This window comes from Fukomys damarensis, unplaced genomic scaffold (assembly GCF_012274545.1).
Source record: "Fukomys damarensis isolate Sample0158 unplaced genomic scaffold, DMR_v1.0_HiC HiC_scaffold_5, whole genome shotgun sequence".
NCBI lineage: Eukaryota > Metazoa > Chordata > Mammalia > Rodentia > Bathyergidae > Fukomys > Fukomys damarensis.
The window spans coordinates 9,188,398-9,203,542 of record NW_022900917.1 but is presented as its reverse complement, the minus strand read 5'-3'; the positions used below and the strand labels follow the sequence as shown (position 1 = coordinate 9,203,542).

At 38.9% G+C, this 15,145-nt stretch overlaps 1 protein-coding gene across 1 annotated transcript in view; it reads right to left on the bottom strand.

Annotated features, from left to right (window-relative positions):
• Trps1 (transcriptional repressor GATA binding 1) overlaps positions 1-15,145 on the bottom strand; it is a 230,118-nt gene that overhangs the window by 174,076 nt on the left and 40,897 nt on the right. Inside the window, exon 4 of the mRNA XM_019206817.2 lies at positions 2,721-3,850. Within this exon, the coding sequence (XP_019062362.1) occupies positions 2,721-3,850 (1,130 nt within the window). The remainder of the gene's footprint in view (positions 1-2,720; positions 3,851-15,145) is intronic.

The following is a 15,145-nucleotide window of genomic DNA, read 5'->3' as shown; positions in this document are numbered from 1 at the left end:
AGGGTCTGAGTCCATAAAATATTAAAAAACTAAAATGCAACTCACCTTAAAAATCTCAGCTGCCTAATACCTAGTGTGAGGCCAGATGCCCGTAGCATTTCATTTACATAAAGTCATTCACTGAGCAGCTAAGAGACATCCTGGCATTGTGTGAAACTGTGCAGATATAGAGGGTGCAAGAAGAGCTCCTTCCCTTCCTTCGGTGCTTACTTTCATTACTGAATAGGAACTACAGCCTGGCATTATTTTTTTCTTTTTATTGAGTTTATTGGTACATTCTAGGGATACAGTACAGTTACATCCATTGTTGGGATCTTGAACCTCTGCATGACAGGTCTTGGTTCTCATTTTTCCCCTTGTCCCTGCCCTCCCTTCACCCCCTCCTCCACTCCCCATTTACAAACACTTCATTTCCATTTTTTCATTTTCTCATATTTTTTTCTTTTCCCTTATTACCTTTCCCCTACCCTTCCTACTTTCCCTACACCTTTAGCCCTTTTCTTCCTATTTCACATTGTCAATTATCTCATTAGGATCTTATGTACTATTATAGTTTTTCACACCAGAGAAACTATTCAGTATTTACACGTGTGACTTATTTATTTCACTTAGGAGTGTATCCTCAATATGTATCCATTTTCCTGTGAATGAATCTAATTTCTTATTCTTTATGGCTGAGCAATACCCCATTTTATAGAAAAACCACATCTTCTTTATCCAGTTTCCAACTGATGGGCAAATGGGCTGTTTCCCACTTTTAGCTATTACAAACTATGGTAGGCTGGCATTATTAAGTAATATTTTTATTCATACTTCTGTTTCCTGAGATTTTTTTTAATCTAAAAATTAGGGAAACTCGTGTCTTACACAGGATTTAAAGCAATGATCAGATTATAGAAAAACCACATCTTCTTTATCCAGTTTCCAACTGATGGGCAAATGGGCTGTTTCCCACTTTTAGCTATTACAAACTATGGTAGGCTGGCATTATTAAGTAATATTTTTATTCATACTTCTGTTTCCTGAGATTTTTTTTAATCTAAAAATTAGGGAAACTCGTGTCTTACACAGGATTTAAAGCAATGATCAGAGCTACCTGGAGAAAAACCTCTTGTACAAATCTGGTAACTAGACATTTCTGAATGGGACGGGGGTGATTTCTTCATGGTTACAGAAAATCGTTTTTACCATTTCTTCAACAAAGCTGCCCTCTTCCAAAAAAAATGCATGAATTATCTGATTTTTATATTACTGAACAAACGTGCAAGCAAAATATGCACATACTCACCGATAGTCACACATCACGGTACATCACGGTTAGTGAAGCTCAGGAAGAAGCTGAGTTCTGCTAGCCCCAGAAATAAATTAACATGCAGCTAACATCAGAGCAGCCAGAAACACTCATTGCAAGTGTGAACACATATTTGATTGCAGGGCTGTGTCTTTCCTAGGGCTGACCTTATAAATTAAACAGTGTAAATCTCAAGTAAGTGTTTCTGAACATTTTGATTCACTGTGAACATTAGGATGCCCTTCAAATTAACATCTAACATTATTAGCCTATTGTTGGACACAGACGCCTCAGTACTGTGTGCAACTGAAAAGACATACATGCACACATTGGCACTGAAACGCAGCTCCTGAAAGGAATACAAGGAGCTCTTTAAAATGTGGGGGAGTAAAAATGGAAATAGGAAGGTTTTTAGACTTGGATGCCGAATTTTCATATGGAAAAATCACTTAAAATGGTAAATAAAGCATTCCCTTTGGGAGCTCAGAGGCATCCTAACAAGAAAGCAACCAATAAGCACCAATAACCGAACACCCTGCATCCCCAGGGCTTCACTACAATGATTCGCTTTTATACCCAAGTCTCCGTTTGCAGTCTCCTTACTCCCAGAAGCACTGCCTAGCCCACCATATAAACTACGCTGCCACTGTATTCAGCAGAGTCTCACGCTGACCCTTGACTTACCCCATTCTCCCTCCTGAGCTCAATTCCAAACAGCAACTGACACTGCCTGCATTGTTTACTCCTCTCCAGTCAATGCCTGACACAATGTGTGCTTCTGAACTCAATCAAAGAATAAATCTAGACACAAAATTAGCACAGGTAGCCCGAACTCATCTCTAGCAAGTACGGAAGAGCGACTGCGAAAGCCTCCGATGAAGAAACCAGAGTCAAAGAAAAAGGAAAACACAAAGGTAGCTCACCTCCATGAACTCAAAGTTAGTTAAGTTTTACTCAAGTACTAACCCAGCACCACTCATGGGATGCAGTGCTGACCTCCAGATTACTGATTGTTTGCCAATCAACCAAGAATGCACAGTTCTTCAAAGGGAGAGGAATCCCACTTTAGATCACCAGCAGGTTCTCAATTTGACTATTTCTCAGTTGGGATGGGGAATAAAATATGACAGCACCTCCAGTTTGGGAGCCAATCCACCAAAACCACAGGAGGTGGAGTTGCACGTAGCGAGGACAGATAACCAGCGAGTTGTGGTAACCAGCGAGCATCGCCATGGTCAGCATGGCTGAGAATTGTAAAATGCGCTTGGCAAAGGGTAGAAAGCAGCTATTTGCAATGTCAGCACAAGTGTCCAAATTAAAAGGAGATTTTCACATCTGTTCATATTTTACCTGCAATTCTACGATCTCTTATGTGAACCTGGCCTGTAACTCCCCATTCTTTCCTGGGCTCCCTCTTCCCACGACTCACCTGTAGTGTCTGGAAATCTCTTCTTCCACCTGTGTAATAAAATCACATTTGGTGCATGAGTGTTCTTTGCTCTCCTTGACAGCCTGCGGCCCATCCAGTCCTTGCAGATGATTGGCTTCCTGTTTGACCTCCGACGCTTGGGGCTCATGCACTGTTTCATAGTGGAAGAGGAGCACATCTACGTCAGGGGTGGAAAACGCACACTGGTGGCACTGGTGTTTGACTCGCGAGCTTCCGGCTGCCCCGGGAGACAAGTGCAACAGCAAGAGTGCACAGTGGGAACAATTACTTTTTCTACAAGCAAACGGATAAGTAATTTCTCCAAGGTGCTTTTCTGGGCTGCAAAGGCCTCTGGGGCAGAAGGGACAGTGCTTGATGGTGCACTTGTGGATGTTGTGGAGCTGCTGATAGTGACGCAGGAGCGGCCCCACCACAATGACTTCCGGGCCGTGGCTCTTGGAATACCTAAAGTCGCAGAACTGACAGTTGTAACTGGTGACCACGTTATCCTCCGCTCCCTTGGCGGAGAAGTCCTTCTTCTTAGCCCCACTCAGGCCCTTGTCTGCCTTGGTCATTGGCTCTGCTTCCGCATTTTTGGCTAGATCATTCTGGTTAATGACAGAGCCCCTGGGGAGCTTATCGTTCAGTTCCAGGTTAAGGCCACCTGACGGCACTGCCCCGTGCTGCTTGCCATAATGTTCTAGCAGTTTCAGTGAGCCGGAGGACTCACAGCTGAAACTGCAAAACTTACACCAGTAGTAACTGGTGGCCTCCGTGCTGTTCTGTCTTGAGGAGTCGAGGGGCTTGATGGGCACTGAGTAGCCGATCGGAGTGTCATCTCCTGCCTTCACTGTGATCTTGTCCTGCCACTTTCCCAAGTCTGCAGAATCGCCGGACCGAAGGGCAGGGATGGATTTGTTAGAGTTTTTCTCTGAAGGTTTGGCACCCTCTGAGGAGGACAGAGAAGCTTTGATCTTGTTCGGGTGCGTCTGAAGAAAATGCTGTTCTAGCTCAGTGGATGAGTTGCCCATATAAGTGAAATTGCAGAATTTACAGCGGAAATACTTGGTGTTTCCTTGGCAATCTGGCGTCTTCCGTCCAATGCCAATGAATGTTCCACCTGAAGTGACCTGGAGTGTGGAAGAAATGGGTGTTACTTTAAATGTGTCGTTAATTCTCTGGGTTCGCTGCAGGCTTGAGAGGGGACTCCTAAGTATCCCACATAAACAAAACAGAATAACACAATAGTACTCGTGCTTTGGGGGCAAATCATTTGAATAATCAGGGCTCCCCAAAAATCACTCTTCATTTCTCAACAGCTGCACTGTGAGTGGTTCATCATGATAAACATTTTAGGTCAAAGTAAACAATGAACATAAGGTACAGAAAAGCACTATAACCAATTCACAAGGTTTTACAGCACACACACTTTAAAAACTGAGAAAACTCCCAAATCATCTTTTACTGCTGCATCCTTCCCATCACAATTCCTACGGAAGCATCCCACTACGGAATGGTTTCTTTTCACAAAGTAGCTGTCAAAACCGGAAGCAGTTCACTCAGAGATTACTGGACGCACACATACTCCCAAGGAAATCTTCTGCTGAGCTCCTACAGCAGTGAGGCTGGGGCAAAGATGTCATGTGTCTTTAGAGTAAAATCAAAGTGCTAAAATGACCACACAAAATGGCTCGTGATGAAAACCTCACCACACCCAATGCAACCAAAAGAATACCAAGAACAGGGAGGACAGGATTCTGACAGAGGAGGACTAACAGGGAGAATTTCCCAACAGAAGACAAATGAGAAGAAGAAAATCTTCCCGGCCTTCCCTGGTTAAGGGTCTATTTCACAGCACAATGCTCCCAGCTCCTCCTACCAGTGGGGCACGGGGATAATCAAACGTGAAGTAAGAGGATTCCCCCATCAACACTACCGCAGCTCTGCGCGAACACAGTCAAGGCCTGCGAAAGGTTTCTCGTATGAACCCTTTTCCTCCTCTCTCACTGTACACCTCAACAGGTGGCTCGAGTAAGTGTCATCCCCTGAGCAGCCAAAATTCATAGTTTATTAAAATAGAGTTTTTTGGACTGTCCCCAAGTGAGAGAGACGTTCCTTTTCAAATATCAGTGAAGTTTCAAAATTCTCCAGCAACCAGATGTAATATAGAAACCAAGTGGCACAAGCATGTTCTGCTGTTTCAACAGCTGCTCAAAACTGACATGTGCGATCACTGCTCATCTCCAAATCACTCCATGAGAAAAGTCGCAGGCAACTCAGCATCAAAGGCTCTATTTAAAACTGTGAATAATATGCTGTAGAGCACTGAGGGATCCGTTAGTACTCCCACCAATTGTACATTAACACACCAACAAGTCGCTGCACCTTAACATACTTTCTGAAGGACTCCCACAACCTTTAAACATGGATGGTAGTGCTTCACTTCAGACGCCGGCCTCTTCCTCCACGGCACGCAGAGATTTCAAGTGCTCAATAACAGAGCCTCATCGAACCAGACGGCTGAGACTGGGGCCGCTTTCCCTACTTCCCCCTCACAGTCACCTGACAGGCAGTCACTTGCGTGACCCAGGACCTGAGGAACACCATCCAAAGCACTGTAGCCTAGCATGCCAGTGACGAAAGCAATTAAAACTTGCCCTGAAATGGGATGCATCACTTTGCAAAATTTCTACATGCATTTCCCAATTTGCTGAAGGTGAGAAGAAAGCTTATTTAAACAAAACAAACAAACAAAAAACATTAAATGCCATCCTGAGGTACTTTGTTCAGAAAATTCAACTTGGATCAAAGGAGTAAATTCAGTAGTATCTCATCCTTCAGCATAGGTAAAACCAGAAAGTATGCAAAATCTAGAGATAAAATGTTTTACTGTAGCAAAGATCCCACACTTCAGCGATGTCAGCCTTTTCTAATAGAAAACATTTTGAACTTCTGCTTCTACAAGTAAGATTCCTGAGAAACGACCAGACATCATCATCATTTCTCGATTTTGCAATCTTTAGGCCTCATGTGCCATGACCACACCAAAAGAGCTCCAGAGGGAACACGCATATTCTCAAGAAACCTGGACACACACCATTTCAAAGTGAATTTAAACCCTTATAACAGTGTCACAACAGGAATGCTGACACTTGACAACAACCTTTTAAAAGTCATACGACCCAACCTAAGAAAGATGATTAGCAAGTGAAGAGATCATGAAAGAAAAGCAATTTGGTGAAAAACATCAGTGGCACATACTGGTTTAGGGTTACGGTAGCTATAGATATTACATTATATCTTTTAAATTGGGGTGAACGTATGTCGAACAGTTGTGATTCTTTACCCAAGAAAGATCTGCTTTCGTACATATGTAGTTGAATTATGTTGACAAAAGCTTTCATTCTGACAGTTCTTTCAAGTACCACCAAGCAGCCAACAAAGCTCATGAATCTCATGTAATGATAAGAACAGTGCTGACACTCCCCTAGATTACCCACTTGCCTTGTAAATCACATTAGGATTACATAGCATTTTAAAAGCTATACCAAATATCAGGATCACATAATGGCCAACTTGGGAAAGAATAATTACTTAGAATTTGATTCCCTTTCTCTTTCAAAAAGACTGAAAAGCTGTGTCTGTGGTAATTTTGATATTTTCTACAGTAAAGGATGTACATAAGTCAGAATAAAAAATAACTGATTCACATAATTTACATGCTACCCTAAAACAACACACAACTTACTATTTTAGAAACAATAGCCATTCCTACTGACTATAGTTACTGTATTTTTTATCTCTTCATTTCTAGGTTAAAAAAAATAAATACACAGCAAGAACATTTATGCAAAATAAGTGCTTGCAACAACTTTTAGATATTTCCATGGCTTTCATTTATAATTTATTTACATATATGCTTTAAAAGAAATCCCTCACTGTGGGAGTGAAAAACATACTAGGGTAGTTTTCTTCAAGGTTTTTAACCTTAATTTACTTCTTTTCTTCTAATATGAAGCAAAAACTACTAAGAGTAACATCTAAAAGTTGTTTATTAAAAATTACCACCAGGATTAGATATCCATGGTTTGTTGTTGCTGTTGCTGCTGTTGGTTTGTTTTTTAGTTTTTTGGGGTACCGGGGATCGAACTCAGGTCCTTGCACCTCTGAGGCAGGTGACAGAACCACTGAACTAAATTCCTGGCCCTCCGTGGTTTTTAAATCATACTAAATTTTAAATTCTGCTTAGATTTAAAAAAAGGCATGCATTCATTCATGCACCCAGCGGTTACTGAGTATTTAGCCTGTGACAGGCTCTGTAATAGTCACCAGGGATACAAAACAAACAAGCTAGACCACTTCTGCGTCTTTAAAATGCTCATATTTTAAGATAAAAAACTGTAGATAAAACTCCATTCATCTGTATTTACCTTTACCTGCAACTATGTGCTCCCAGGGAAAGCTCTCTACCTCAAATTCTATGAAAGGACACATTTTGTAACCCCCTGAAAGCTGTCTCCGCACCTCTATGGATGTAAGTAGTGCTGTACCCCATGTACTTTAAGCCATTTTATAGGATGGCCGTGAGGACAGAGTGAGAACACGAGGTGTGTTGTCCAGTGGAACTTTTTGCAAGATGGTAACAATGCTCTACCGTCTTCTCAATCTAATATGATAGCCACATGCCACATTTGGCCACTGAGCGTTTGATATAGGCTAGAGCAAATGAGTAATTGTCTTAAATTTAATTTAAATGTTTTAATTTGTCTTTACTTCAATCGAATTAACAAAAATTCAAACAGTTGCACGTGGCCAGGGAATACCACATTAAGCAGTACAGTCAGTGTGGGATTATTATTTAATAATATTTAATGAAATGAATCATAAGGTAGGCATGTCTTGCCTGTGGAATGGATAAGTTAAATAAAGAGGAAGTGGCAACGTCATGCAGTGACAGACCATGTCACCCGGGTGGCATGACCAGAACTCTTAGCTGAAAATGAAAGGGTTCAATGCTTGTTACGAAGCCAATATTCACTTTCTGTCCTGAGAATACAGGAAGAGAAGGTTTTGAATGTCTGCAAGTTAGCGAGGACTCAGTGTACTTTGGTTACGTATATGAATTAGTTCCTTACGGGAGACAGGAACTGCGGCGAATTTCTTGTCAAATCCCCTGCCTCACCTGGGATAAGGTAACCATACTAGCTCACCACGCCATTATCACTAACTGGAGTCCACATAAAGAAACTTCTTCAAAAAAGTACAAAACCACCCCAAAGCACAAAGCCATCTGACTGTGAATTAAAATTGTATTTTAAAAAACAAACAAACAAACAAACCAAAAACTGCTAAAACATGAAGAACAGATTTTAAATCATTTTTCATGGAGGACAATAATGTTGTTTGATTCCATTTAAACCATAGTTTTAAAAACCGATCATTGTATTTAGTATTTTCCATGGCTTTCATTTATAATTTATTTATATATATGCTTTAAAAGAAATCCCTCACTGTGGGAGTGAAAAACATATTAGGGTAGCTTTCTTCAAGGTTTTTAACCTCAATTTACTTCTTTTCTTCTAACATGAAGCAAAAACTAATAAGAGTAATATCTAAAAGTATTTCAAATGGAAACGTTTTTAAAAGCTTCAGAACTCATATGACACTTTAGCACATGTACTTATTTTCAATGCAGAAAAAAAAAGTTGTTTGAACTAAACACAAACCTTTCCTCAGATGTGGTTCATTTTCAAGTGCTATAATTGATAGCAACAGAGATAATTACGAGGGTACTAATTTAAGAGGACTTGAGGTTATGGGCTGATAGTCAGAAAAGTAAAATCTTAAAAATGAAAAGCTGAGTTGTTAAAGGACAAATCACCATTCAAATAGAGAACTTTCAAAGCTGTAAGGGCTAATCTTGGCTGAAAATAGCTATAGTCAGAATTAATCTGCTCATACACATAAAAGGTGTCCCTGCATGTGTAAGTGCTTCAAAACACCTTCTAGAACATAAGGTAGGCTTCAGTGAAGTAGTTTTGATGGAGAATAAATGTTTAAAATTTTCACTAACAAATCTAATTATACTACAGTCATCTCATTCCCGTGACATGGATGGCTTAGTCCTACAGCCTATTCCTATCAGCGTCACCACAAAAATCCAGCAAATGCCATTTATATTTGGATTTATGAGAGCTAACCAAGTGGAGTAGGAGGTGGTCAAAACAAAGTGGCATGTGAGACTTATTTAAACAAAACTGTCGCATATTCTTCATTAGTACACATTTTTAATGGTCTTTGGGGGATTACAACAATAAACGATTTGCTTTAAACTGATTTCTCGCTTTACTCAGTATAACTAGTTATACTAACTAGTTTCCCTAAGGTTTTTTTTGACATCTGGTACGACAGAATGCTACATATCTTAAAGTCAGTTGCAAAAATTTATATGCCAACCTTTCATAGAAAAAAACATGAAGGAGAAAATGCAGCCCCAGTGGATTCTAAAGCTGACAGCTGTATGCATAGCATTCTCTTTCCTCCTGCCTGTGGCCTGCTGTCATGACTGGCCCATAATGGAGACAAATAAGAACTACGTGTGTGATCTAAAGAGGATTCTAATGGGAAAACAGTTTAAGCTCTGAATATGGGGAACATCTTTCCCCCAGGAAGAGTGCCGTGCTGTAAACCTACTATGGAAGGAGTACCAGAAGTACAAAAAGAAACAACATAGTCCAGAACACCGATATGCCTATGGTGTGGCACAAAAAGCTCACAAGTAAATGATGACAACAACAGTGGGGTATGTGTTCCTGCTGACAGCTGACGGGCTCCACAACAACAGAGGAAAAGCACCCAACCCAAGCTGAGAGGTAAACAAGGTTTCCTAAGCCAACAACCAAGTTAGGAACAGATAAGCTGATATTGCAGAGTCTCACACAGACATCTCAGGTAGTGGAACATCCGTAAGCCAAGGCAGAAATGAAAGGGAAGCAATGTAAGTCACTCTCAGGAAATACAGAAATAGAATCTGCTATAAAAGGTGACTGGTATGCAGTAAGTAATATAGATATGCTGGCCTCAGTCTTACCATTAACTGTAGAAGATCAATGAGACAGACTTTAGAAAAGAAGTGTCATACCGGTGAGCATATTTAATTTTAATGTATAATTAGATGATTTTAAAAAAGATTTACACATCTATAATATGTACAAAGATTTATCTGTAAGTACTTTTTTTAATTTAAAAGGAAAGAATGTAGAAAAGAGAGGAGGGAAGAAAGAAAAGATGGGAGCGAGAAGGGAAAGAGAAACAGGAAAGGAAGGCTGATGAAGGAAGAAGAAAAACAGAACACAAAGGAAGAGAAACAACAGGAAGGGAGAATAAGAAGAAAAGGACAAGAAGGTAAAAAGAAGGAAGTAAGGAGACTAGAAAAGAAGAAAAAAAGAGGTGGAAAAAAAAAGAGAAACAGAAAAGAAATCAAGAAAATTTTACTAAACAAATATTAAGAGCAGCAACAGTAGAAGAATGAAGAGGGGGATGAGACAACTACTCAACTCTTTGGGGAAAATCAGTATCTGAAAGAAACACAGGTAACTCCAAGATTTCAAACCGGTTAACTTTAAAATACAATTATGGAAGAAAGCAGGCAAAAGAAGTTATTTTGAAAGACTTCACTGAAATATCAAGGAGGAGCCACCCATTATCAAGTAAAACAGGTCTTAGAACAAACCATCATTCATTATCCCATTCTCATATATGTTACTGGACACATGAAAGAATTCAGGTGTGCTTTAATCTTACTTCTACAGGCCATCTGCATATGAAAGGAGAAACACCAGACAGGTAGACTATCTGAATTCTCAAGCTCCTGTACCCTTCACCTGTCTCACTTTCAGGCCCAGTAAAATCACACAGCTCACTTGGGGTGTGTAGCACACTCAAATTAGACACTAGAAAGGCATTCTGATTTATTCTCTGCCACCACACCCATCCCAGCTTTTAACGTAGGCAGAGGATAAAACCTTAATTACACAGTCTTGGAAAACATAAATGGGAGTTGAGTGCATCTCCTTAACATTTAATCTTCATAGAAAAACCAACCGAAAGTGTGTCTAGTAACTAGAGGAACAGAAGGCAGCTCTGCAGACCATCCATTAGATCATAATTTCCTTAAAGTCCTCCAAAGGGGGAGAATGCGAAACAAATCAAACACATGCATGAAATGCTCCTTAATTTGAGGATAAAATATTGCACTGTTAATTGAATAAGTCAAAATTTGCCCCTTACTCGCTCTACCAGAACTAGTTTCTATAGCAAAAGTACCAGTAAAAATGAATCACACTAATTAAAAAGAGACAAATCAGCACATTTCATTTTTTTTCCAGTGATTTCAATTATAAGCTTTGTAAGTTCCAATAAAGTAGCATTATACTCCTCTGGATTAGTTAACAGATACTCTCAAAGAAGTCAAGGATGTCACCACATTTAATGTGATTCAGAGTACGCATCGAACGTGCCAGGTTCACAGCCACCTCCTTGGGCCGTCTTCCATGAACTCATCTCATATCTGGGCTGTTCCATCACGGTGGTTGTGAAGACTGGGCTTCCGTAGCCCGGTTACCTTAGCTGACATCCTGTCTACCCCAGTTAGGCAACTCTGATTTTGGGCAGGGCTACCTGAATGCCTCCCTGTCTACTTCCACTCTTCAAAAATGGACATGCTGGCGGTGTCTGCTTCAGGGAGCTGATGAAGACAAGTTGATGTACATAAAGAACTACATATGCACACAAAAGAGCCTTAGTAAATATTAGCTGTTATTAGGTGTAAATCCAAAATGGGGGAAAAATAAATTACATGTTCATTTCTTAATATGTAACTTAACAGAAGAAGTTTTACCAGACTAAGAATATTACTGAAAATAGATTTTATATGACTTTCGATTAAAATTAAACAAGGGTTTGTCTGATATTCTGAAAATACACAGTTGCTTCCAAATTTGGAATCATCCCATGAAGAGATCTGTGGCCTAATGATTCTCAGAACTAGACTCCAGAAGAAAATCAGAAAATGAAAGAGAGTTTCTCTTTTTCCGAACTTCCCTAGGGTTGGCGCACTAGTTAGTTGTGTGTCTGTGTTCTCAACAGCTGCAAGTGTGCTGTAATCACAATGACCCAAGAAATAAAATGCACGGAATACTCTGCTGGCTTCTCATGAATAGCAGAGCAGGCCATTTGAGAGATAAAACTTTTTTTAAGAGTTGAATAATGCTAACTTTGATGGACCACATCGATGACCAGAATTTTTTTCTTGCAAATATTCTGCCTGGAGAGAAACACTGATAGTCTAGAAAATGATGCCTATCTCTTCAATGGTAACAAATCAAAATCAAAGAGGTGCTGACATTTATCATACCAACTCTTGTGTAACAAAGCTAAATGGAGATTTAATTGTCACACAGGTAATTGGACTAGTGAAGACTGTCCAACTACTCTACCTAGGTGGTTACATTATCCAGCCTGGCCACCTTCACTGATGAAAAATGACCTAGCAAATGCCAGAATTTTGCTTTGCTTTATGGCCTTGGGGTGACCATATTTTATTTTGCACATTTTCTTACTTGTTAAAGAGACATAGTCCTGAAAATATGAATGGGTTCATATGTCAAACATTCTGCACTCTGTAGACAGTCTGAATTGATTAAAGTCTCATTCACCAGTTTTTCTAAAGTGCAATTGTCCTCAACTCAGAAAAACAGAAACAGAACCTGCTAAGATCTACAACTTCCCTCCTACTCCAGATCAAAGGAAACGCCAAGGCAAAAAATAAATAAATATTTGGAAGTAAAATTCAAGACAAGTCAAAATAAACCACAATGCGATTAATGTTCCCTAAGATTTTTTTTTCTTTCTTCAGACCTAACTGTAATCTCATGCTCAGACAAAAGCTCTAGCATGTATAAGTTAAGGATCTCTAAGGCTCAGTTAAATATGCTGAAGATACAAATGTAAAGGATGACTTCATATCTCTAAAATCTGTTCTTCCTGTTTCTGACATGACATGTTGCGCAACTCTGATTTTAAAAAAAAGTGTTTACAAAACAGAAATGCAGTTCTCCTAGTTCAAATAAGAGTCTCTGGTGAAGTAATGTGATGCGTCTATTAACCTTAGAATTTCATTAAAGGCCAAAATGAATGTAATAGCTGGAATCCAGCAGCTACCTTCTTGAAGTTCTGAATAATACATTATAATAGAAAAGGTTTACAACATGGAAAGACAACATATACATCATGAGCATTTATAACTTTGGCATCATGTAAACACTTTCCCGTGGGAAGCACAACTTGACAGGACTCCTACTTTTATAACCTGATCTGAGGGCTAAAAGCTCCCCTATAAAGATGTTGCAAACGCCCTAATGCACAGCACATTAAGTCCTAATGAAACAGCAAAGTCTGAGTTTTAAATGCAAGCCTCCATTCAGTGATGGTTTAAATATAAGCATAATAAAGCAGATTATAAAGAAAGAGGCTGTAATTACTTTTATTAAGAACTCAATCTCTTGTCCTATTATTGGTGTGCATGTAAACCTCAAAGGCTGAATACAGACAGTAAAAATTACATGAAGGGTTTACCAATCATGCCATGTCCATTATTTCTTAAAATGTAAGCCTAAAAATTGATAAAACATGCAAGAAATATGAAACATTCAGAAACTAACATTCTGGTTAGAAAAAAATCAGTTAGCTCTGGGCTAGCTACTCACTGTATCTCTTCTTGTCTTATTTGGTAAAGAAATGACATTTTCTGATTTCAGGACTGGACATACCAAATAAAGGTATAAGGGAGAAAAATCTCATAAATTCAAAAGTGTGTGAAAAGGCAGTCTTGATTTTATGATGGCTGTTTAAGGGGAACCTTCATTATCCTTTGGGGGCACAAAGGAGCCATTTCATACTATTTTACAAAATTATATTTTTGATCAGCTATGTTATAAAATGTACACTGAAGAGCGTATTTGAACAATCGGCACGTTACCTAAATTTGTTACTTCTTTAAATATATAATTATAATTTAGATATCAAATCTTCAAAGTTGTCTGAATGACTTCTTTTCCCCAATTATATATTTCATATTTGCATTCAAGTCAGTTCAAATTTTTTAAAACCATCCGTGTCAAACCAAAATATAGATCAAAGCCACAGAGTTCTTTGAGTTCTTCACTTACTTCTGGCTTCTGTTCCTTTTTTCTCGGCCTAAAATGTCATAAATCTATCATTAGCTAGCAAATGTTCTGATGGTTGAAAAAAAACACTTTAATTGAAAAAGATTAATGAATTATTCCTCTAGTCCTCCAATTAGCTTAAATTATAGACTTATATAAATAATTCCTGAAATTATTTGTCTATGATACTGATGTTTATCTTCATCTTGCTCTCAGAATACATTCAGGTCATTAAATCACCATACACATTTCTGACCAAAAATCTGCATTAAAGAACTTCAATGAGCAGCGTTTTATGTCCTACGGCTTTTAATCTCCAAACAGCTCAAGTACAAAAGAAAAACTTGTCAAATTACACATATGGGTAAAAAGGAGAATTTCAGATGTGCTTTTATTATTGATTGAGTTCATGCATATAAAGGAGCTTCTCAGTATTTATTCCTGCACAAAAACACTAATAAGTTACCTATCAATAGATATGTTTAAACATCAACGTCTGGTATATGGGCAAAGAGGTCAAAATCTGCATTTTGCCCGTAAGTGTATTTAGTGTTATCTTCAGACATGGATGTTAGCTTTTTTTTTTAGACCTGTTTCAAAATCCAATCATTTGTTTTTCCCATAGACTGTTTTTTCTCTGTGTTTCACAGTATCAGTTCCCTCTGAAAAGGAACCAATCCTAACAAGATTACCTTCTTGAGGGCCACTCGCTGCTATCTTTTGTCTTCTTTACTGTGCAGGCTGTAAGGATTTAGTAGACAGCCCAGTCTAGGATCAGCTGTTTTATTTCTAGTTCAATTAGTTCAAACTCAGATAGCTCACACATCTGTTTTATTTCTAAAATCACTGCCCAGGAAAAGTGTTCTACCCAAACATAAACTTTACTATAAATAACTAAGAATCTAACAAATAATTGTTTGGGGAAATGGAAGTGTGTTTAAAACTCTGAATTCTTCCAAACTATAGGCCTTCAGTAATCTTCCTTTTAGAGCCTTCCTGACAGCAGCAATGAGCTTTCCTCAGAAGCTGTCCTCAGAGTGAACAAACTAAAACTCCAGCCGGAAATCCAGGTATTAACATCATATTACTTGCTAATTATAAAACACTGTTTCACATACTGACATTATTCACTTCCAACCCTTTTATCTACAACGCGTATTTGCTTTCCAATCATGGTTTGACAGCCGAGTATACCTGACA